We start from the raw sequence: 25,154 nt of genomic DNA, 5'->3' as shown, positions 1-25,154 counted from the left end.
CTTAAAACATTACTAAATGTTTGATTCATCCAGCAGCTTAAATTTTAAAAAATCCTCTCACTGCTCTGCAGACATTCAGCTAGCTCCTCCTGCTTCATTCTTCTCAGAAAGTCCAGTGTTATCTTCACAAATGCTTCTCTGCTGCTCTGCTTCCGCTCATCCTCCCTCTGACTCTCAAAGCATTCTGGGTAATCTGGACTCAGAACCTTCTGGATCTTCTTCAGCTCGTCCTTCACAAAAGTGATGATGTTGTTCTCCAGCAGCTGGAACAGAATACTTTATGAATGAGCCAATCAGACTGAAATCATGGAGCCAAACATCAGATCTCTACAAAGAGCAGCATGGAGATGATTGTGAACACAATAGATGTAAAAGTAGTTGTTTTACATGTACAGACCATAAATATGGAGACCAGCTGTGTTTGATGCTGCTCAGCAGACTGACCACTGGGAACATCTGAGCTCTCCTGGTCTGCTCTGTGGAGGAATCACGAAGAATTAGTTCACAGGATAACGACCTAGCAGTACTTTTACCCAGTTTAACTGATACAGCTGTCTCAGGTCCTCTTGAGGGCTGTGCAGTTAACCTCTTGGTAGAGAAACCTAACAGAGGACTGTAAAAATGCTCCGCTCTTCTCCCCTCTGCTCTTTTTTCCCTTTTCTGGGATGCAGCAGCCAGGTAGAGCTTCCTTCCAATCTGATCCGGCGGGGAGGTGTGGGATGCCAGATCAGGCGCCACACCTCCGGCTCTCCATATATCTATCTATCTATCTATCTATCTATATATATATATATATATATATATATATATATATATATATATATATATATATATATACACACACACACACACACACACACATAAGTCACTTATTAATAAATAGCTGGAAAAGAAACGTGTAGTTGTAGCAGTAACCAGTGTGTTAAGTGGATGCGTTGTACAGGGAGATGGCCACAGGCAGGAAACTCTAGATCTTGTTTTAACATATGGCATAGAAACTGAACATTTAACAGTGTTTCCTGAAAACCCTCTCCTGTCTGATCATTTCCTGATAACATTTACATTTACAATAATTGATTACACAGCGGTGGAGAGTAGACTTTATCACAGTAGATGTCTGTCTGAAAGTGATGTAACTAAGTTTAAGAATATAATCCACCCACTGTTATCATCTTCAATGACCTGTACTAACATAGAGCAGAGCAGCTATCTGAACGCTACCCCAACAGAGGTCGATTATCTTGTTAATAATTTCACCTCCTCACTACGTACGACTCTGGATACTGTAGCTCCTGTGAAAACTAAGGCCTCTAATCAGAAGTACCTGACTCCGTGGTATAATTCTCAAACACGTAGCCTAAAGCAGATGACTCGTAAGCTGGAGAGGAAATGGCGTGTCACAAATTTAGAAGATCATCATTTAGCCTGGAGAAATAGTTTGCTGCTTTATAAGAAAGCCCACCGCAAAGCCAGAACATCTTACTATTCATCACTGATTGAAGAAAATAAGAACAACCCCAGGTTTCTCTTCAGCTCTGTAGCCAGGCTGACAAACAGTCAGAGCTCTATTGAGCCAACCATACCTTTAACGTTAACTAGTAATAACTTCATGAACTTCTTCACAAATAAAATTTTAATCATTACAGAAAAAATTACCAATAATCATCCCACAGATGTAATATTATCTACAGCTACTTTTAGTACCGTTGATGTTAAGTTAGACTCTTTTTCTCCAATCGATCTATCGGAGTTAACTTCAATAATTACTTCCTCCAAACCAGCACAGAAACAGCTTTAGTGAAGGTTACAAATGATCTTCTTATGGCCTCTGACAGTGGACTCATCTCTGTGCTTGTCCTGCTAGACCTCAGTGCAGCGTTCGATACTGTCGACCATAATATCCTATTAGAGCGATTAGAACATGCTGTAGGTATTACAGGTACTGTGCTGCAGTGGTTTGTATCATATCTATCTAATAGACTCCAGTTTGTGCATGTAAATGGAGAGTCCTCTTCACACACTGAGGTTAATTATGGAGTTCCACAAGGTTCAGTGCTAGGACCAATTCTGTTTACATTATACATGCTTCCCTTAGGCAGCATCATTAGAAGACATAGCATACATTTTCACTGCTATGCAGATGACACCCAGCTCTATCTGTCCATGAAGCCAGATAACACACACCAATTAGTTAAACTGCAGGAATGTCTTAAAGACATAAAGACCTGGATGGCCGCTAACTTTCTGCTTCTTAATTCAGATAAAACTGAGGTTATTGTACTCGGCCCTGAAAAGCCTAGAAATATGGTATCTAACCAGATTCTTACTCTGGATGGCATTACCTTGGCCTCCAGTAACGCTGTGAGGAACCTTGGAGTCATTTTTGACCAGGACATGTCGTTCAACGCACATATTAAACAAATATGTAAGACTGCGTTCTTCCATTTGCGCAACATCTCTAACATTAGAAATATCCTGTCTCAGAGTGACGCTGAAAAACTAGTTCATGCATTTATTACTTCCAGGCTGGACGACTGTAATTCATTATTATCAGGATGTCCAAAAAACTCACTGAAAAGCCTTCAACTAATCCAAAACGCTGCAGCAAGAGTCCTGACAGGGACTAGAAAGAGAGAGCAGATTTCTCCTGTTTTGGCTTCCCTTCATTGGCTTCCTGTTAAATCCAGAATTGAATTCAAAATCCTGCTCCTCACATACAAGGTCTCAAATAATCAGGCTCATCTTATCTTAATGACCTTGTAGTACCATATCACCCTATTAGAGCACTTCGCTCTCGCTCTGCAGGCCTACTTGTTGTTCCTAGAGTATTTAAAAGTAGAATGGGAGGCAGAGCCTTCAGTTTTCAGGCCCCTCTTCTGTGGAACCAGCTTCCAGTTTGGATTCGGGAGACAGACACTATCTCTACTTTTAAGATTAGGCTTCAAACTTTCCTTTTTGCTAAAGCATATAGTTAGGGCTGGACCAGGTGACCCTGAATCCTCCCTTAGTTATGCTGCAATAGACGTAGGCTGCCGGGGATTCCCATGATGCATTGAGTTTTTCCTTTCCAGTCACCTTTCTCACTCACTATGTATTAATAGACCTCTCTGCATTGAATCATATCTGTTATTAACCTCTGTCTCTTATCCACAGCATGTCTTTATCCTGTCTTCCTTCTCTCACCCCAACCGGTCACAGCACATGGCCCCGCCCCTCCCTGAGCCTGGTTCTGCTGGAGGTTTCTTCCTGTTAAAAGAGAGTTTTTCCTTCCCACTGTCGCCTAAGTGCTTGCTCATAGAGGGTCATATGATTGTTGGGTTTTTCTCTGCATCTATGAAGCGCCTTGAGGCGACTTTTGTTGTGATTTGGCGCTATATAAATAAAATTGAATTGAATTGACTTAGGCCAGACTTGTATACCCAGCACTTCCAGTATATATATTCTACATTACTCTTCTTATATTTATTGTTTGTTTACTTGCACTGCTGTAACAGGAGCCTCGTCGTCTCGTCTCTCTATATGCTGGACTGTAAGTAGCGGAGATGACAACAAAGTTTACTTTGACTTCAGCAGTGAGCAGGCGCACCGAGGGCTCTCGCGCTCACTTTTAGCGTACAGAATTTCCAAAAAACAACAGTGCAAATTATAAGTCTGTATTATAATGTCTTGTGTTTTCATGTTTGTTGGTTTGTTTTATTTTGTTTTATCTTGCAAGTTGGTTATTAGACGCTGCTCCAGCCAGCCAGAGAATCCCCCGCCGCCCCGCCCTCTCCTCCCTGTGCCGCAAGCAGCAGACGCACCTCGCAAATGCAGGGCGCCCTTACTCCCAGCAAATGGGCGATAGAAAGCCGATCGGTGCCTATGCCATTCCCAATATGGCTGGCTGATGTTGGGGCAGCATGAGTACGAGCAATTTTTTTATTTTTTTGCCGATGCCCGTGATGCCGCCCCCCACCACAATGCCGCCCCGGGCAACCGCCCATGTCGCCCGTATCAAAAAACGCTACTGACAGAGCTTTACAAACTACAAACACTTTACATTACAATTGTGATACACAATGTAACTGTAATGTAATTTACAATGTAATTGTAAATTACAAATTACAATTTATAATAAATAAAATTGAATTGAATTGAATTCCACAGCATGTCTTTATCCTGTCTTCCTTCTCTCACCCCAAATGGTCGCAGCAGATGGCCCCGCCCCTCCCTGAGCCTGGTTCTGGAGGTTTCTTCCTGTTACAAGGGAGTTTTTCCTTCCCACTGTCACCAAAGTGCTTGCTCATAGGGGGTCATATGATTGTTGGGCTTTTTTCTGTATCTACTGTACAGTATAAAGCGCCTTGAGGCGACTGTTGTTGTGATTTGGTGCTATATAAATAAAATTGAATTGAATTGAATTAAATTAAATTAAATTAAAACAGCTCATAACGGTTCTCTTACCTCACTGGTTCATTACTGAAGTTTGGATTGCTATCTTTGGACCAGTCACTCCTCACAGATGGGAATCTTGACCTGACTTCCTCTTCCTCGATCATCATCTTGTTGTGGACTTCAGTCATTCTGAGAGGTAAACCACAAACACTCAGTGAGCGATCCACATCGGGGATTCAAGGAAAACCTGATCTTAGTTGCTGACTCTGAAATTTAAGACCTTTCAATAATAAAAACAAAAAAAGCAAGAAATACTCTCATGTTTGAAACAGGATATAATAATAGGAACAGCTGTGAGTATGATCATGTCATATCATGTCAGCTCACTGCAAAGTCCAACTTCAGTATGAAACTATATTACAGTGGGATGCAAAAGTTTGGGCAACCTTGTTAATAGTCATTATTTTCCTGTAAAAATCGTTGGTTGTTACAATAAAAAATGTCAGTTAAATATATCATATAGGAGACACACACAGTGATATCTGAGAAGTGAAATGAAGTTTATTGGATTTACAGAAAGTGTGCAATAATTGTTTAAACAAAATCAGGCAGGTGCATAAATTTGGGCACTGTTGTCATTTTATTGATTCCAAAACCTTTAGAACTGATTATTGGAACTTAAATTGGCTCGGTAAGCTCAGTGACCCCTGACCTACATACACAGGTGAATACAATAATGAGAAAGAGTATTTAAGGGGGTTCATTGTAAGTTTCCCTCCTCTTTTAGTTTTCTCTGAAGAGTAGCAACATCGGGGCCTCAAAACAACTCTCAAATGACCTGAAGACAAAGATTGTTCACCATCATGGTTTAGGGGAAGGACACAGAAAGCTGTCTCAGAGATTTAAGCTGTCTGTTTCCAGTTAGGAACATATTGAGAAAATAGAAGTCCACAGACTCAGTTCAAGTTAAGGCTCGAAGTGTCAGACCAAGAAAAATCTCGGATAGACAGACGAATAGTGAGAACAGTCAGAGTCGACCCACAGACCAGCACCAAAGACCTACAATATGATCTTGCAGCAGATGGAGTCACTGTGCATCGTTCAACCATTCGGCGCACTTTACACAAGGAGATGCTGTATGCGAGAGTGATGCAGAGGAAGCCTTTGCTCCGCCCACAGCACAAACAGAGACACTTGAGGTTTGCTAAAGCACATTTGGATAAGCCAGCTTCATTCTGGAATAAAGTGCTGTGGAGTGATGAAACTACAATTGAGTTATTTGGGCATAACAAGGAGCGCTATGTCATGGAGGAAAAAGAACACAGCAGTCCAAGAAAAACACCTGCTACCTACAGTAAAATATGGTGGTGGTTCTATCATGCTGTGGGGCTGTGTGAATGCCTTAACAAGTACAACGTTCTGGAACGGCCATCTCAGTCCCCAGACCTGAATATTATTGAAAATCTGTGGTGTGAGTTAAAGAGAGCTGTCCATGCTCAGAAGCCATCAAACCTGAATGAACTTTTTTTTTTAAAGAGGAATGATCCAAAATACCTTCAACCACAATCCAGACTCTCATTGGAACCTACAGGAAGCGTTTAGAGGCTGTAATTTCTGCAAAAGGCGGATCTACTAAATATTGATTTCATTTCTTTTTTGTGGTGCCCAAATTTATGCACCTGCCTGATTTTGTTTAAACAGTTATTGCACACTTTCTGTAAATCCAATAAACTTCATTTCACTTCTCAGATATCACTGTGTGTGTCTCCCATATGATATATTTAACTGACATTTTTTATTGTAACAACCAACGATTTATACAGGAAAATAATGACTATTAACAAGGTTGCCCAAACTTTTGCATCCCACTGTAATTAGAGATGTATAGATCCGATCACGTGATCGGAAATCGGGCCTGATCACGTGGTTTCAGACTCGATCGGAATCTGACGTTACCTTCTGATCAGGACTCAGCTATATGTATCTATGTATGTATGTAACACAACAAACCTGATACGGCACATCAAAAACAAACACCCGACACAATACAGCCAATTTACCCAGGCAACCCAGCTGAAGACGAGTCCGCTCAAACTGCAGGAGAGGTTGAAGAGGAGAAAAAAAAATGCCCGGTGACAGCGTGAAGGCACAGGACATCACAGCCAAGATAGCACAAATGACCGCAATGAGTAACCTGCCATCTGCCTTTGTAGAAAACCCTGGAATTCTTATAGTTATGGAGTATGTAGAACCTCTATTTGAAATGCCGTCTCACCATTACTTCACAGAGAAAGCTCTGACAAACTTTCTGACTAATTTCTGACAAACTACTTGTCCTGTTATCAGATGTGCCCCGTGTTTCGTTCACCATAGACATCTCACATGTCTCTACTAAGCCTTACCGCGCAATGGATTGACTCAAGTTTTTTTTTCGCCGTGCGACCCTACATGACCCTACATGACAAGCAACGGGTCCATGTAATTTTGCGTGACAATGCGGAAAATATGAAGAAAGCTATGAGGGATTCCGAGTGTGGGCTGTGTCGCCCATTCCTGTCAACTCTGTGTGCATGAGGGCCTGTTGTCTTAGCGCAGCGTGACAGAGACCCTGGCCAATGCAAGGAAGATTGTAGGCCTACTCTCGACTAGAAGACATACAGATGGACCTAAATATGGATATCAAGTGCCTACAGCAAGATGTACAGGTGACAGTCCTCTCGAAACATTCTTTAATGTATTTCTATTTTATTATTATTTCCCATACACTTGATTTAGTAAGCCACTAATACATTACCTGCTTTGCACAAAAATAAAGCGAATCATGTTCTCTTATGTGCAGACACGATGGAACAGCAGCCTCTACATGCTGCGGAGCGTACTGCAACAAAAACGTGCTCTTAATGTCTTTGCAGCTGAGCACACTCTACCAGCAACAGTGACAGCTCACCAGTGGGAGCTGATGGATAAGACTGCTGATGTGCTCTCCCCCTTTGAAGAACTGACCAGGGACGTGAGCAGGGAGACTGTAACTGCAGCTGATGTGATCCCCGCCATAACAGGTAATTGGTATTTTTATTTCTTACTTATATTGTTTGAAACAAACCATAATACCTCATTAAGTGCATTCATTAAGTCATCCATTCACTCATGAGTCCTCAGATGTGTTCTGTCTCGGGAGGATGGTGATGACCAGGGAATAAAAACAATTAAGAGGACTCTGCTGGAGGCTGTGGAGAAGCCCTATGCTGATGTTGAACTGAGCCACTTTTCTAGATACCAGATACAACGATGGGCAAGTATAGTGAAATTAAAATGTACCTTTTGTACAGCATGTTTATATAAAGTAAAGTCATCAACAGACACCAGTATTAAGCCAATTTATTTTTTACTTCCTTTTTAATTTAGTTTTGGGTAATTTAGTTCTAAAGTTGGATTTTTTTTAAAATTGTTTATTAAAAGTATGTGCGTAGGCAGTTGCCTAACTGAAGAGCTGCACTATGTGGCGCCTCTTGTCTTATAGTTTTGAATTGTGTGTTACTTTTATCCGTTTCTAGCTTTTTCACAAAGTCAGCCAACCTGTTGCTTGCAAAGGAACAACTTATCCAGGAGGTGGCAAAGACAGAGGGGAAGAGGGCTGTCAGTGCAGTGCCAGAGGAAAATGAGCCAGTGAGCAAGGCACCACATCGTGAAGCACGTAGCAGCCTGGACGTTGCCTTTGAGGAAATCTTGCAAGAGAGGCAGTCACAGAGATGGTCCATGAGTACCACATCAGCAGAACCTCAAGTGCAGACCTACCTCTCAGAAAAAAACACCTCTAAGAAAAGCGACCCACTTCAGTACTGGAAAGAACATTTTAATCAGTTTCCCTCTATGGCTGATGCTGAAACCCAGTATCTCAGTGCCCCCTGTAGCTCTGTGGACAGTGAGAGATATTTTAGTGTCGTTGCAAGTGTCCTTGATGAGAACAGAAACAGGCTCAAACCTGACAAGGTAGAGATGTTAGTTTTCATTAAGAAAAACATAAATTTCCTTCTGTGAAACTTACTACTTACTACAAACTTACTACTGTGATGATAGTAAAGATAGTAGTAAGTACTTTGTCGGGGGACTGGGGAGAGGGAGGTCTGGGCTTCTCTGTATAGGCTGCTGCCCCCGAGACCCAGCCCCAGATAAGCGGAAGAAGATGGATAGATGGATGGATGGATGAGTTTTATGAGTGAAAGTGAAATCTGTGCAGCAAACTTAGTGTTACCTCCTCTACCTTCCTACAACATACAGCACAACATAACTGATGGAAGAAAACATGAGCACAAGCATCACTTCCTGTTTGCTGAAGTGGATTTTCAGTTGTTTAGAAACCAAAAGATTGTTTTTAAGAGAGTTTAAATGGGATTGAGGGAATGACATATTTGCACTGCAAATTGTATCCAAAAACATCAAGCAGTTAAATCAAAGAGTTCATGTTACCAACAGCTCACCTCTCTGCAGCAGACACAGGCTGGACTTTAAAATTAATGGGACGATCTGCAGACAAATCACTCTTCAAGGACACACAGCCAGATTTAGGTTCATATTTACGTTTTGTTCCTCGTTTATTCCTGTGAATAATGATGGAGCAGTGATGTGAGTGCTGAGCTGTGACATGGAGAAGAGTCATGGACAGTTAGAGATGGTCATCTCACCTCTGAGCTTTGGTCTGGCTCTCATGTTCCCCACACAGAGTGCTTTTAGAGGGAGGGACTCCCTCCCCTCTGTCCTCACACTGATCCATGCTGCTCAATTCACATCAGCTCACACACACTTTCTACCTTCACCTGCAGAGGAAACACAAATCATTCATGTGCACATCAACTGTGTGCTGTCCAAATATCAGCTGCTTCTTTCCTGCTTCATCTCAGTGTCAGCCGAGAGAATGACAAACCCACTATGTGTCAACATTTGATGGATGATGACCTAAATCTGTCCTGATGATAATGAGAAGCTCTGGTGAGTTTTGACTGTCTGAAGTGTCACTAGGATGATGAAACACTGGGACTCAGCCCAGTCCTGACATCTTTGCTATTTTCACTTGATAACAACAGCTGTTTAAAGTTACTGCGTGTATTTGACAGTAAAATGAATGTAAATGTGAGTAAATAATCATTTACAAAGTCTGCTGCTCTCTCTGTAACCATATGACCATCAACTAGCTCTGTGCTGCTGCTGCTCTCATTCACGAAGTGCTCAAACACATTTTTAACTTGTGAATTAGCGTTAGCGTTAGCATGCCGTGTGGCTAGCTTAGCGTTAGAGCTCTGGCAGGTGATTAATTAATCGTTAATTACTGTGACAGTAAAGGAGGTAAAGGCCTATAACGTTATCACGGATGCTGCGTCCTCTGTGGACTAAGCAAACTTACAGTTTCTTCACACACACCAACAACAAGCTCCACTTACTTCATTATAGTTCATCTGCTTCCTGGAAAGCCAGGGCTTCACCTGAGCGGAGGCAGATTTTCACAATAAGAGCACTCTGTCACTAATGTAACGCTGACGGTTTGTGACTGTTTAACTTTGTGTTGACAGAATTAAAGTAACTTGGGGTGACTTCTTCTGTCCTGTTTCTCTGAGCAGATTCAGCTTTGGCTGAAATAATCAAACTGGTAATTATCAGCCATCGTATTAAAGGATGTATCATTTTATTCTGAAAATCAACAGGAATCTGGTGCTGATCAAAGAATCTCCTTTTAATGGCTGTCATTCAAAGCTTTAATAATAATAATAATAATGGATACTTTATTGATCCCCATGGGGAAATTACTTGTTTTTCTCTGCATTTGACCCATTCACTCAGTGAAGCAGTGGGCAGCCCACTAAGCAGGCGCCCGGGGAGCAGTGTGTAGGGACGGTACCTTGCTCAGGTACCTCAGGGTAGCCGTTAAGTGGATTCGAACCGCCGACCTTCCGATCATGGGGCGACCACTTTACCTACTGAGCTATCCCTGCCCTAAATGGACTTACCAACTTGTTACCTGGGATGGTTTTAGAGGCCTGGACAGTCCCGATGGACTCTTACTTTGAAAGGCTGGAGTCACCTGTAAGAGGGTTCAAAAGGGAACGTCCACAATTTAACTGCAGGAGATTTTTATTAAAAACAGCCAAACAGGCAGAGTTATTACAGGTCATGTTAAGTGCAGTATTTGTGAGACAGCTCTTGTTGTTACCAGTGTGTGCATGGCAGCAAAAACAAGAACTAGATTCACCTTAATACATGTTGTGTCCTCCGCTTCGTGTTTTCATTCGAACACAATTTCTGTGTTTGTTTGTGCGTATTGTTCTGTAACATGTCAGCTCAATAAAACTGAATGTTAATGGCTGCCTACACCCAGGTAGATGTCTATGTTAGTGAATCTCAAACTATCAGATATCAAAATAAGAAAGGATCTTTTGCCTTCTCATTTTTCTTCCTCAAATTTTGTCTCCACAATTATAGAGACTAAATATTGTCATGGGACGTAATATTTTCATACACTAACATGATCTTTAATGAGTGCTGTTTGGGCTCAACGCAGTAATGCTACCATTGTTAGCACATTACTTTCAACAATTCAACTCAGTTTTATTTATATAGCACCAAATCACAATAGTCGCTTCAAGGCGCTTTATTTTAAGGTAGACCCTACAATAATACATACAGAAAAAAACCCAACAATCATATGACCCCCTATGAACAAACACTTTGGTGACAGTGGGAAGGAAAAACTCCCTTTTAACAGGAAGAAACGTTTGGCAGAACCACGGAGGGGCGAGGCCATCTGCTGCGACCAGTTCGGGTGAGAAAAGGAAGACGGGATAAAGACATGTTGTGGAAGAGAGACTGAGATTAATAACAAGTATGATTCAGTGTAGAGAGGTCTATTAACACATAGTGATGAAGAAGAAACTCCCAGTGTATCATGGGAATCCCCCAGCAGCCTACACCTATTACAGCAATCATTTACAGTCGGGTGGTCGGGCTGTCCACACGCACACCCTCGGATGTTCAGCTCTCCATTCCTCCTTCACATTCTTCATATATCCATGTTGGAGAGTGCCTTTTGTACAAGAAAATACACCTCTTAACAATGCAAAGCTGTCAGCACAGGTGGTGAAAGTACACACAGTATTTATTTAAGTAGAAGTACAGATATTAGTGTTGAAAAATACTCTAATATAAAGTAACGACTCTGAAATGTACTGAAAGTAAGGAGCTCATTGTAGGACAATTGTAACCTATTGTAACTGTATGTATATATAATATAATATAATATAATATAATATAATATAATATAATATAATATAATATAAAATAATTAGATGAAAATCCAAATGTTGTTCTAATGTAAATCCTAGTTGTTCCCTTGAACAACTAGGACACAAGCAGTGAAAGAGAATTTAAACAGAACTCTTTCCTGTTGTTTACATGGTAAAGGGTTTGGAAGTTGGGGGAAACCCTCAGAGCTTTTGTAGTGGCTCAGCACGGAGAACAGAATCACAGCTCACAATGATTTCTAATGTGAGGTTCAGTACAGGCTGTGATCAGCTGACCTGCTGCTCTTTGTTCATTTAAACAGCTGAACTCAACAAGATGGAAACAGATGTTTCACAGCTACCTTGGCTGATTTCCATCCCCTACGCTGACAGCACACTATCCAATCTTTATACTAGACAGGAGAACGTTGGTATATAGATTGAACTGAGTGAATCAATCTAAGCATTATCAGCTGAAATGCAACAAATCTCTGCCACACTTGATGTAACTTAACTCTGGCCATGAGCACCAGTCCAACACAGAGCTTTACTAAACACTTTAAGGCTCATGTAGCCCCATTATTTTATATTGCACAGCTGCCTCGTGGTTTGTGTCACTCAGATACTAACAGATAGAGTTGGATGTGTCGAGACCAGTCTTGGTCTCACTTTTACGTGGTCTTGGTCTCGCTGTCTCAGATCGACGTAGTGGTCGGGAGATTTGGAGTCAACAGTATCCATGACACACTATGTAACGTTCGATAATATGTCATGCGCGAAAGCATCAGCTTTAAGAGCCGTGCTTAGAGAGTGCTTTGTAGTGAATCAGAAGAGTTGACTCCCATTGAGTGAGAGCTGGCTCCTCACTTAATTTCCTTTCGCTGCTCAGCTCTCACACAGTGGCTCAGCTATGCTCCTATCCCTTAATATGGTGGCCAATCTCATGCGAGGATATACAGTGGGGCAAAAAAGTATTTAGTCAGCCACCGATTGTGCAAGTTCCCCCACTTAAAATGATGACAGAGGTCAGTAATTTGCACCAGAGGTACACTTCAACTGTGAGAGACAGAATGTGAAAAAAAATCCATGAATCCACATGGTAGGATTTGTAAAGAATTTATTCGTAAATCAGGGTGGAAAATAAGTATTTGGTCAATAACAAAAATACAACTCAATACTTTGTAACATAACCTTTGTTGGCAATAACAGAGGTCAAACGTTTACTATAGGTCTTTACCAGGTTTGCACACACAGTAGCTGGTATTTTGGCCCATTCCTCCATGCAGATCTTCTCGAGAGCAGTGATGTTTTGGGGCTGTCGCCGAGCAACACGGACTTTCAACTCTCACCACAGATTTTCTATGGGGTTGAGGTCTGGAGACTGGCTAGGCCACTCCAGGACTTTCAAATGCTTCTTACGGAGCCACTCCTTTGTTGCCCGGGCGGTGTGTTTTGGATCATTGTCATGTTGGAAGACCCAGCCTCGTTTCATCTTCAAAGTTCTCACTGATGGAAGGAGGTTTTGGCTCAAAATCTCACGATACATGGCCCCATTCATTCTGTCCTTAACACGGATCAGTCGTCCTGTCCCCTTGGCAGAAAAACAGCCCCATAGCATGATGTTTCCACCCCCATGCTTCACAGTAGGTATGGTGTTCTTGGGATGCAACTCAGTATTCTTCTTCCTCCAAACACGACGAGTTGAGTTTATACCAAAAAGTTCTACTTTGGTTTCATCTGACCACATGACATTCTCCCAATCCTCTGCTGTATCATCCATGTGCTCTCTGGCAAACTTCAGACGGGCCTGGACATGCACTGGCTTCAGCAGCGGAACACGTCTGGCACTGCGGGATTTGATTCCCTGCCGTTGTAGTGTGTTACTGATGGTGACCTTTGTTACTTTGGTCCCAGCTCTCTGCAGGTCATTCACCAGGTCCCCCCGTGTGGTTCTGGGATCTTTGCTCACCGTTCTCATGATCATTTTGACCCCACGGGATGAGATCTTGCGTGGAGCCCCAGATCGAGGGAGATTATCAGTGGTCTTGTATGTCTTCCATTTTCTGATGATTGCTCCCACAGTTGATTTTTTCACACCAAGCTGCTTGCCTATTGTAGATTCACTCTTCCCAGTCTGGTGCAGGTCTACAATACTTTTCCTGGTGTCCTTCGAAAGCTCTTTGGTCTTGGCCATGGCGGAGTTTGGAGTCTGACTGTTTGAGGCTGTGGACAGGTGTCTTTTATACAGATGATGAGTTCAAACAGGTGCCATTCATACAGGTAACGAGTGGGGGACAGAAAAGCGTCTTACAGAAGACGTTACAGGTCTGTGAGAGCCAGAGATTTTCCTTGTTTGAGGTGACCAAATACTTATTTTCCACCCTAATTTACGGATAAATTCTTTACAAATCCTACCATGTGGATTCATGGATTTTTTTTTCACATTCTGTCTCTCACAGTTGAGTTGGGTGAGGCAGCCTTTGTCTCTGAGCCAGAGAGGTCCATGGAGCTGTGGAAAACTCATCTGAAATTCTGTTTGATCATAAAGTGTGAAAACGTATCATTGGAGCATATTTGTCTTCTCTCTCATATAAAAAAGCCAACACAAGCTAACCTGGTAACCTAACAAAAACTCCTCAGTATTTGAAGAACACAAAGTTAGTGTGTTAGTTTGTTTTGCAGGACATGTCACAGTGTGATACATCATTTATCCAAACACACCATATACAAATCCAATATGTCAATAAAACAATAAGGTTACATTAGTGGAACTCTGACTTTGCTCTTAACAGTCTTTGAAAAGCAACAAATCCAGTAAATGTACTTTGATCTTGAGGTTTGGTGTAAAAACATCCTGTCAGCCCTGTGCTGAGAGGGCTGTGCTAATTCATCCGTCCTGTTCTAATAAAGATACATTTCAGGAACACCTTCTTTAGATGTGTTCAGCTTTATTCATACAGCACCAGTAAACAAACATGTTTAGTCTCAAAGCTCGTTATATTGTAAGGTAAAGAGCCCAAAGAGTTCTCATTGGCATTCATTGATGAAGTGAATGTCATTCAGTAATCAGAGGTGGCTTTTTGGCTCTAACTGACTACATGTGTGTACTGTATCGTGGATGTGAAGCACATTTAACTGTTTGGCTGAGCCAAAACAAGCACAGCACTGATTCTAACTTTAGTTACTCTGGACATTGTTAAAAGTGACAATATTGTTCAATATCACATTTGTTGTTTGTCAGGTGTCCTGTTTGAAGAAAACACTGATTGAACTGATTTCAAGTCCAAATCAAAAAGTTTGTGAGTCATTTTGTTCATGTATCAGCTGTTTAGTCATTCTATGACCCCCCCCCCCCCCCCCCTTTGCGGGCTGTACAGCAGGGAGACAGTCCCCCTGTAGGTACCCCCCTGTTTGAAAAAAATGTAACAGTTGCAAAGAAAAAAGGTCAAATGAGTTTTGATTTGATGTCATTTGCAACAAACAGATATTTTATTTAACCCTTTAAGACCTATCATAGAACCAAGTCCACCAGAGCTTATCAAATCGAATCAAAATCAAATCACTTTTATTGTCACATCACGTGTGCAGGTACACTGTGAAATTGCGAGTGAAATTCTTGTGTGTAAGCTGCACAAGCAACAGAGGTGTGTAAAAATACAATAACATAAGAAGAAGAAAAATATAAGAATGGGTAAATCTGAGAAATATATGAATAAATATACAACATAAGAGTGTATGTGCATTACTGAATGTGTATACTAAATATGTATATCTATGTGTGTGTGTGTGTGTGTATATATATATACACACACACACACACACACACACACACACACACACACACACACACACACACACACACAAACAGAATAAACAATAAAATATACAGAGGTTGGCAGTTGGAAATGTTCCAACTCCTTTGACATCTTACCCTCTGCGATGTTGAGGGTAAGATGGTTGTCTTGACACCAGTGGGTCAGGGCGGTGACTTATCTTTATATTTTTGCATGCTGTCGTGACATTTTTGGGAGCATTTCAAGTTCCTATATATCAATACAACCGTTATAGCCCAAATTTTAATAATATGCATGCATTCAGTCCATAGTAACTACTAGGGCTGGGCCATATCATACCGTTCACGGTAATACCAGTATAATGTTGGGCAACGATAAGAAAATGAAATATCGCAATAGAATATGGATAAAACGCATGTGCAGTGCCCTTGTTTTCATACGAAAATGGCGGAAAAAGCATGGCGGCGACGGAGAATGAGAAGGGCGAAAGTGGATCGTTAAATGAAACGGATGAACCAGAATTAGTTTGTAAAAATGCTGCAACTTCAGTGGTGTGGAACTGGTTTAGCTTTCGTACACATTAAAGCACTATTTTTGGTAGAGCATGCTAGCGGGCCGTCGTTATTACTGTATTTTTTGGAAAATACAGCACATCAAATCAATCCTTTGATTTTTCTGAAAATCGACAGTGCCTCTTATAATCCCGTGTGTCTTATGTATGAACTCTGGTTGTGTTTACTGACATCGAATCGATTTTATGTACACGGCGCTTGAAAATCTGTCAAATGTTTTAGTACGATTTTGCTAAGCTACGAACCCGCACCGCTTGATGGATTGTCGGAGCATTACGGCTGTCGTAGGCAGGAGCCTCGCGGAGTAATATGTACTGTGCTTCAACATAATATTACCGTATTGTGTGTGTAACCTCTTTTTAAGTTTTGTAGATAGTATACATGATTATGCTCAGGATCTGTCGGCCAGTTTCCACTGGAAATGCCTTTTGGTTAAACTGTCAGCGAGGAATTTGCATTTGCACTGTTAAATTTTTATTATATTATTATATATTATATAACTTTTAATGCACATTAAAAAAAAACAGCTGCTTGTTTAAGTGAAAATACATTGGGGTTTTTTGTTTTACACTAATAAAGTTGTAAATTATTTTGTCTAGTGTCAATTATATCATCAGTTATATCGTTATCGCAAATTTTCAAATGTATATCGTGATAAATACTTTTGGTTATATCGCTCTGCTCTAGTAACTACATAAATTGCAAAAAAGTGCAATAAACTACAAAAAAATAAAAAAAAACGTTGTTTTTTTTGTTTTTTTTTACATATATTTATAGTTAGAGAAATGTAAGAGGTTTATCCCTCAAAACTGTAAATACAAAAAAATTGCACAAAATAGTTTCCAACAACAGGAAATTTCTTTTGAGCGTCTTCATAGTTTTATTTTTGAGATACACCAATTTTTATATACAGCAGGAAAAAAGAAAATAAATAGTACAATGCAAATTTGAAACAAAAAAAAAAAAAACAGCATGTGCATCAAAATAATAATGGATTGCAATTACAATTTCACTATTCATTCACTCTCACATTCACACACTGGTGCAGGCAAACCACAGTTGTAGCCACAGCTGCCCTGGGGCAGACTGACAGAAGCGAGGCTGCAATAACGCGCCATCGGCCCCTCTGGCCAACACCAGTATGCGGTAGGGTAAAGTGTCTTGCCCAAGGACACAACCACCAGGACAGTGAGAGCTGGGGATCGAACCGGCAACCTTTCGGTTACAGATGAGCTTCTCATGCAATTTGAGTTCTAAGCATCCCAGAAACTATTCAGAAAAGCATGAAGTCAAACATGAGTTTTAAAAACACCAGTGTAGGCTTATAAAGCAAGGCCCATATGTAAAAAAAACTACATTTTCTGCGAAATGACGTCACTTCCAATTTCGGACATGCAATAGTTCGTGCTGACGTCTATTCCAATGTAGGAAGTGTTACAAACAGCTGATCAGATCGGCAAAGCATGTTTCTGGAATATTATGTTTTTGTTGCTGCAAGTGCTTTTTATGCAATTTTTGCAAAGCTATATGTGGAAGGAAACCGTGGCTTAAGACAAGCTGAATGAATAAGATGTAAGTACAACTCCTCTGGTTTCATATGCCAAAAAAGTTATTGCGCTAGCTTATGTGGTTCCAGATCTACAGAGATTTAAAAATAGTTACGCAAAACGGAGCGTGCCCGCTCCGACCGGCTTTAAAGGGTTAAGAGGATAAAATGACCCTATTAATATATCCATATTGATACATATTGATACCATCCTTTCACTCTTCACATGCGTTTACTAAATGTAATAAAGCTTTATCCCTTTATAACAAATAGAAATCCCATCATCAGTATATTATTCATTCGAACCACAGATTGTGGGTCTAATTGAAGTGAGATCCACAGCTTTGACAGCCAACAAGCACTGATCAGCTGACCTCAGAGAGCCAGATATTATGTATGGTTGCAGTAACTCACTGACAGAGGTGGGTAGTAACGAGTTACATTTACTCCGTTACATTTACTCCGTTACATTTGCTTGAGTAAGTTTTTGAAAAAAAATGTACTTTTAAAGTACCTTTTTTGCAAGATACTTTTTACTTTTACTTGAGTACATTTGTGAAGAAGAAATGGTACTTTTACTCCACTACATTTGCAAAATTCGACTAGTTACATTTAAAAAAATAATTGGTTTAACACATTAGATAACATGCCACCAGTGGAGTTTCCGGCAACTTTTTTTTTACCAATCAGATGTGGCCATGCAGTCACATGACCAGTTTGAAACTGTGGCAGGCAGAGCGGCCCAAGCGTTTCAAAGTAGCGGACACAGGAAAGAAAAAACACATGAAAACATGGCAGAGCCAATTGTCTACACTAGAACTGAAGAGGATGAACATCCTTGGCCTCACATACAAAGGATGTTTCGCTTTTTTTTTTTTTTTAATTAGGGATGCACGGTATCGGCCTCGATACCACATTTTCTAAAGTACTCGTACTCGTTAAAAGTCCCCCGATACCGAGGACCGATACCACGGTCTGAGACCTGTCTATGTTTGAGCGGAATGTAAGGGGTTAATCACAGGCGCCGAGTGCCCGCCCCCAGGCCCTGAGTACCCGCCCCCAGGCCCCGGCTGCAGCTCAGAGCGGGGAGAAAGCGAGGCGAGACATATCAGCTGTGTGGAACTATTTCAAAGTGAACGAAGACGCGAAAACAAAGGCGGACTGCAAATTGTACTCAGCGAAATTGTCCAGAGGAGGCTCTAAAGGTAGCGCATTTAACACAAGCAATTTAATCAAGCACCTAAAATCCCAACACAACAACGAGTACAAAGAGTTTACCCACGTTTATTAGCACAGAGGAGCATAGATATTGCTATAGCAGTGGGACGGAAAATAGTTGGGCATTTTAAACATTCCGCCTTAGCCTACTCCCACCTCGAGGACATTCAGGGACAGCTCAACCAGCCAATAAAGAGACTGCAGCAGGACGTACAGACGCGCTGGAACAGCACGTATTACATGCTCCAGTCCCTCATTGAGCAAAAGCGAGTGCTGGGCGTGTATGTGTACGACCACGAACTCCCTGACTATCTCACCGCTCACCAATGGGCTCTTATGGAGACGACTGTTGCCATCCTCGCCCCCTTTGAGGAACTAACTAAAAAAGTGAGCAGCTACGACGCACTAGCCTCTGATGTCATCCCAGCTGTGACTGGGCTAGTGAGACTTCTAAACAGAGAAACAGACGAACAAATTTAAAATTAAATTTTGTTTTTTTATAATTATTTATTTTGTAATATGTTGCATACAACATGCTTTTCATTTTAAATAAATGTTCTTAATTCCAAACTACTCCCTTGTTTGTTTTTTGTTAAATTATAGGACTAAAGCTGTTACCTGCAAATTTAAATCATGTTTTTATTAAGTACTCGGTATTGGTATCGGCGAGTACTGAAATGCAAGTACTCGTACTTGTTTCCAAAAAAGTGGTATCGGTGCATCCCTATTTTAAATGAATCAGAAACATTTTATTGGTTTTTTTTGGGGTTTTTTTGCCTGTCCCATTTGGTTCTTTAGCCATCAGAATTGTTGTCTGAAGACCAACAAGGATACCCAATGGATTTATTTTGCCAAATGGATCATCATGGCATTGCCGTATTGGTCCATTTGATCGACCTTTGTTTTTATTATTTAATTTATTTTATTTTCAGTTGTTACAGACGGGACAGACATGAGTGAGGGATAGGAAAGGGAGAAAGAAAGAGGAAGGAGAAGAAAAACAGAAGGGGAGAGGGACAGTGAGAAAGGGGAAAAGAAATCTCCTGGATCACCTGTTGAGAGAGAAAGAATAGAAAACAAGCAAAAAAAACAAAACAAAGCAACATACTAAACACAACACCATCGCATTAATCTAGCTAAGTGTAAACAGCAGTAAATACTAAATATTGAATGTTGTTGTGCAGCACGCAGGACAGACAGCGCACAATGTGCTTTGAAGTAGCAGCCAAGAAAGGTGTAATTTAAGTCTACAAACAGTGAACACCCGTGTGCACACCTGTGTGGATCAGCGCGCTTGTATTCAAATGGTCTCCCCATGTAATGGTCTGCAAGAGGATGTAGAGAGCCATAGCCCCGTCCCCCAGGGCATGAAGCAGGCATGGAGGAGATCCAGGCCCCAGACATCCAGAGGCCCCAGAGTGCGAGAGCCCAAGGAGGACCACCGGAGGGGCATCCGTGCCACCCTCATGGGAAGGGCTAAGGATCCCCAGATGAGGGGTCACCCAGTAGCCACCGAGCAGAAGCTAGAGGGGGCTGCACCGGAGTGCCCGCCGGCTCTGCCGGCAGCCAGCTGTGCCAGAGTGAACCAAGCCACAGGCCCAGAGGCCGGAGGCCCGAGGGCCCCCCGTGCCCCGGAAGAGGCCTGACCGAGCAACAGGCGCCAGGCCCCGCCAAGTAGCCACCGGGAGTGAGCTGGTACATACCTGAGCGCCCAGCCAAAGACACCAAGGACCACCAATGCACCGACCCCTGAGGGCATCAGTCACCGGCAGGGAGTGTGGTGAGGGGAGATAGGCCTCCACACTTTGGAGGGCCTGGGAGTTCCCAGAGAGGTGGAGTCTAAGACCCAACCTGACATATAGACACAGACAAACAGGCACACACAGACACAAACATGCATTCCCACCCTCATGCACACATATACAAACACTCAGCACTCACCCAACGTAAGGATTGACATAAATGGACATGTACACACAATCACACTCCCCAACCATACTCTATACCCCGGGTCCAGGTACCCTCGCCCCCAGAGAGGGGAAACGGCACCCAGACCCATGAGATGTTACCCTTCCCCCCAGGGTGGAAGCAAGCAGACCGTCCCAGGCTCCGCAGCAGCAGGGAGGCCAATCGGACAGCCAACATCTCCTCCCAGCACCCCTGCCCCAATGGCTAGTAGAGAACGGGGGTGTGTGAAGACCCCATACCTCCCTCCTCCCGCTCATGTGTAGTGTTGCTGCGTGTTGTTCTAAAGTGCATTTAAAACAAGGGAGAGCATGGTGCTGCTGCCAGAGAGCAGCAGGTGTTAGCACGGCCCCTCCCGAGAACCCTCAATGTCGACATGGATTTAAAATTGAGAGGTGGACACCGGCGCCAGAGGTAGGTTTGAGTACACAGACCGTCCACTGGACGCTGTTAACGTGCCCACCCTCAAGGCCCTATATATATGTGTGTGTTATGAGAGTGTAAGTAATGTGGATGTCTAAGTTGTGAGATAAAATTGAGGCACAGGTTGCCAGAAGGGGACGGGGGGGGGTGTCTCCCCTGCACCCTGGTGACACACCCGCACCCCAAGGCCCTACCTGTGTGGGTGGGTGTGGTGCAGCGGGAAGAGGGAGATAGCCAGGGATGGGGAGGAAAAGGAGGGAGGGGAGGATGCCCCTCCCTAGGGCCAGCTCCCCCGCTGACCCCAGTAGGCACCCCCGTCCTCTGGTACCCACCAAGGCAAGGGAGCCCAGGCCCATCCAGCCCGGGGCCTACGGCAGCAGCACTGCCAAGCCCCACAGGACCCGGGGCAGCCCACCCTACCCCACCGCAGAGGAAACTGTACCCACCCCAATATTCAATCATCTCCCAGACCACAAAAGACAACAGACACCCAGGTTAAGTTTAGTCTCCACCTCTCCTATGTCTCTTCCCCACCTGCAGAGTGGACTCCTGCAAGGATGGAACAACCTCCCTGCCAGTTGAAGAGCGTCCCAGTTAGGTCGATGCACAAGAGGCCCCCTGCGCCAGGGCTGAGCCCCCGTGCACCCACCCGCCCACAACCTCGGTGACACACCGACGAGGACCGAAGGATGTTTCACTTAAAAGCAGTACAAAAGAATGGCTATGTCTTCAGTGTTGGTGTCTTCAGTGTGAGCCAAAACAAAAGCTCGTGTAACCTGAGGAAACGGTACGTTTTTTCCAAATATCTTTTTAGCTGTGGTTAGCTGGATGTCAGTCTTATGTTACAGCACCTGTATCGCGCTCGAGCTGCGAGTCATATTTTCGGCGCTACGTTGTAGTGAGATAAGTTTGTGGGTGTTTTGTGCAGCTTTGGCTGTCCTTTTAACTGCTCGCTGGTTAGCTAGCGTGAGCTATAAGCTAACAGCTAGCCTGGTTAATGACGCTAGAGTTCCATGCACATGTAAACACAGCTCGTCTCTACTAGTGATGGGATTTCCGGCTCTTTTTAGAGAACTGGCTCTTTCGGCTTGGCTCACTACAGGGAGTGCAGAATTATTAGGCAAATGAGTATTTTGTCCACATCATCCTCTTCATGCATGTTGTCTTACTCCAAGCTGTATAGGCTCGAAAGCCTACTACCAATTAAGCATATTAGGTGATGTGCATCTCTGTAATGAGAAGGGGTGTGGTCTAATGACATCAACACCCTATATCAGGTGTGCATAATTATTAGGCAACGTCCTTTCCTTTGGCAAAATGGGTCAAAAGAAGGACTTGACAGGCTCAGAAAAGTCAAAAATAGTGAGATATCTTGCAGAGGGATGCAGCAGTCTCAAAATTGCAAAGCTTCTGAAGCGTGATCATCGAACAATCAAGCGTTTCATTCAAAATAGTCAACAGGGTCGCAAGAAGCGTGTGGAAAAACCAAGGCGCAAAATAACTGCCCATGAACTGAGAAAAGTCAAGCGTGCAGCTGCCAAGATGCCACTTGCCACCAGTTTGGCCATATTTCAGAGCTGCAACATCACTGGAGTGCCCAAAAGCACAAGGTGTGCAATACTCAGAGACATGGCCAAGGTAAGAAAGGCTGAAAGACGACCACCACTGAACAAGACACACAAGCTGAAACGTCAAGACTGGGCCAAGAAATATCTCAAGACTGATTTTTCTAAGGTTTTATGGACTGATGAAATGAGAGTGAGTCTTGATGGGCCAGATGGATGGGCCCGTGGCTGGATTGGTAAAGGGCAGAGAGCTCCAGTCCCACTCAGACGCCAGCAAGGTGGAGGTGGAGTACTGGTTTGGGCTGGTATCATCAAAGATGAGCTTGTGGGGCCTTTTCGGGTTGAGGATGGAGTCAAGCTCAACTCCCAGTCCTACTGCCAGTTTCTGGAAGACACCTTCTTCAAGCAGTGGTATAGGAAAAAGTCTGCATCCTTCAAGAAAAACATGATTTTCATGCAGGACAATGCTCCATCACACGCGTCCAAGTACTCCACAGCGTGGCTGGCAAGAAAGGGTATAAAAGAAGAAAAACTAATGACATGGCCTCCTTGTTCACCTGATCTGAACCCCATTGAGAACCTGTGGTCCATCATCAAATGTGAGATTTACAAGGAGGGAAAACAGTACACCTCTCTGAACAGTGTCTGGGAGGCTGTGGTTGCTGCTGCACGCAATGTTGATGGTGAACAGATCAAAACACTGACAGAATCCATGGATGGCAGGCTTTTGAGTGTCCTTGCAAAGAAAGGTGGCTATATTGGTCGCTGATTTGTTTTTGTCTTGTTTTTGAATGTCAGAAATGTATATTTGTGAATGTGGAGATGTTATATTGGTGTCACTGGTAAAAATAAATAATTGAAATGGGTGTATATTTGTTTTTTGTTAAGTTGCCTAATAATTATGCACAGTAATAGTCACCTGCACACACAGATATCCCCCTAAAATAGCTAAAACAAAAACAAACTAAAAACTACTTCCAAAAACATTCAGCTTTGATATTAATGAGTTTTTTGGGTTCATTGAGAACATGGTTGTTGTTCAATAATAAAATTATTCCTCAAAAATACAACTTGCCTAATAATTCTGCACTCCCTATAAAAAGAGCCGGCTCTTTCGGCTCCCAACCGGCTCCCAACCGGCTCTTCAGGTTGTTTTGTTGCTTTAATTAATTTATTATTAACAAAAATATAAAATTATGCCCAAAAGGAATTACTAATGTAAAAAAAAAGAAAAGTGGTTTTATTTATATATGTTTATATATAAATATATGCGGTGGCACGTACAAACTCCAAAAAGCACATACAAACTCCAAAAAGCACGTACAAACTCCAAAAACACATTTCTAGCATTAACTGAACTTCCAAAACAGAACTACCTAGATCACTTAAATTACACAATTGAAAGCATATGTGTATTGTTTGTGTATTTATACACAAGCACTCATATATATTCAAATAATTTAAAAAACAAATGTTCATTTACCTGTTACTACCACACACCAAATCCGGTTGTTGGTACTTCCTGGCTTGTGTAGCCACTAGGTAACAAAAGCTCAACACTGCCCCCTAGTATTCTGGACCACTTCTGTTGTCTTTTGTACGTGTTTTGGAGTTTGTACGTGCTTCGGAGTTTGTACGTGCATCTGAGTTTTTACGTGTTTTGGAGTATTTACGTGTTATGGAGTTTTTACGTGTTTTGGAGTTTTTACGTGCTTCGGGGTTTGTACGTGCTTTGTCTCTAGGGGCCACCGTAAATATACTTTTATTTATACCCTCCACATAAAATGTAATAAATAAATCATATAATACAAAAACCAACTATTCACGTTTCAACTTTTAACTATTTAAATTTTCAGCTTTTTCCTTTTAAACAAACACAAAACAACACAATTAAATATAAATTAAAATATGAAAACAAAAACAGCATGCATAATCTCTGTCATATAGGCCTGGATTAATAAACTTTCTCAATCCTTTATCATCCACAACTGAAAATAGTTGTGGATGATTACTATAGCTTTCTAATGTGACGTTGTTGTCCCTGGCTCTCTTTCTCTCTCCCTCCTGCTCTGTTCCTGTGCTATTGCGTGTAACTACCGCCCCTCCCCCCTCTTCCCAGCGCAAAGCACAAGGCTCGTATGCGGAGTGAAGCGGAAAAAAAGTGCAAGAGGGCGAGAGAAAGAAAAAAAACCCCACAGTTCGCGATAAGGAGCCGGCTCGCATCATTCACGTCAAAGATCCGGCTCTAAGAGCCGTTTCGTTCGCAACCGACACATCACTAATAACTACAGGAAGGTTCAGCCCGCCCACAGCAGTGACCCCGCCCACAGTATTAGTCAGATTTGAGTGAAACTAGCACACAAAGGTCACCTGAGGCGTTGTCACTCAGTCGTCCTCAGTGGACTTGAACTGTGAACCTCTGAACCTTC

General features: G+C 42.4%; 2 protein-coding genes across 8 annotated transcripts in view; one reads left to right on the top strand and one right to left on the bottom strand.

Annotated features, from left to right (window-relative positions):
- Positions 1-25,154, bottom strand: part of LOC146673000 (NLR family CARD domain-containing protein 3-like) — a 235,930-nt gene that overhangs the window by 167,012 nt on the left and 43,764 nt on the right. For 2 of the 7 annotated variants that reach the window (XM_085401395.1, XM_085401393.1), the window contains exons 2-6: positions 9,057-9,182; positions 8,853-8,972; positions 4,444-4,563; positions 398-476; positions 62-263 (exon numbers count right to left, since the gene is read on the bottom strand). In XM_085401395.1, the coding sequence (XP_085257521.1) occupies positions 62-263; positions 398-476; positions 4,444-4,563; positions 8,853-8,972; positions 9,057-9,145 (610 nt within the window). In that variant the 5' untranslated portion in view covers positions 9,146-9,182. Of the gene's footprint in view, positions 1-61; positions 277-397; positions 477-4,443; positions 4,564-8,852; positions 8,973-9,056; positions 9,189-9,772; positions 9,858-25,154 lie in introns of those variants that run through there. The other 5 variants (XM_085401392.1, XM_085401394.1, XM_085401397.1 and 2 more) reach the window with 5 other exon arrangements.
- Positions 7,196-8,622, top strand: LOC146673002 (zinc finger BED domain-containing protein 4-like). Its single transcript, XM_085402619.1, has 2 exons — positions 7,196-7,433; positions 7,865-8,622. Exons 1-2 carry the CDS (start codon positions 7,196-7,198, stop codon positions 8,410-8,412), a joined length of 786 nt encoding a protein of 261 aa, XP_085258745.1. The 3' UTR covers positions 8,413-8,622.

Source organism: Rhamphochromis longiceps, linkage group LG3 (assembly GCF_057381845.1).
Source record: "Rhamphochromis longiceps isolate RC_006_pf linkage group LG3, R_longiceps_female_GT1.1, whole genome shotgun sequence".
NCBI lineage: Eukaryota > Metazoa > Chordata > Actinopteri > Cichliformes > Cichlidae > Rhamphochromis > Rhamphochromis longiceps.
Note: the sequence above shows the minus strand (reverse complement) of the source record. Positions and strands in the feature narration are given on the sequence as shown.

Bases quoted from the DNA above. Each gene is read 5' to 3' on its own strand.
- LOC146673002 (XM_085402619.1), top strand. From the start codon at position 7,196: ATGTTCTCTTATGTGCAGACACGATGGAACAGCAGCCTCTACATGCTG. The intron at 7,434-7,864 runs GTAATTGGTATT...CTAACTGAAGAG, and splicing joins TGTGATCCCCGCCATAACAG to CTGCACTATGTGGCGCCTCT.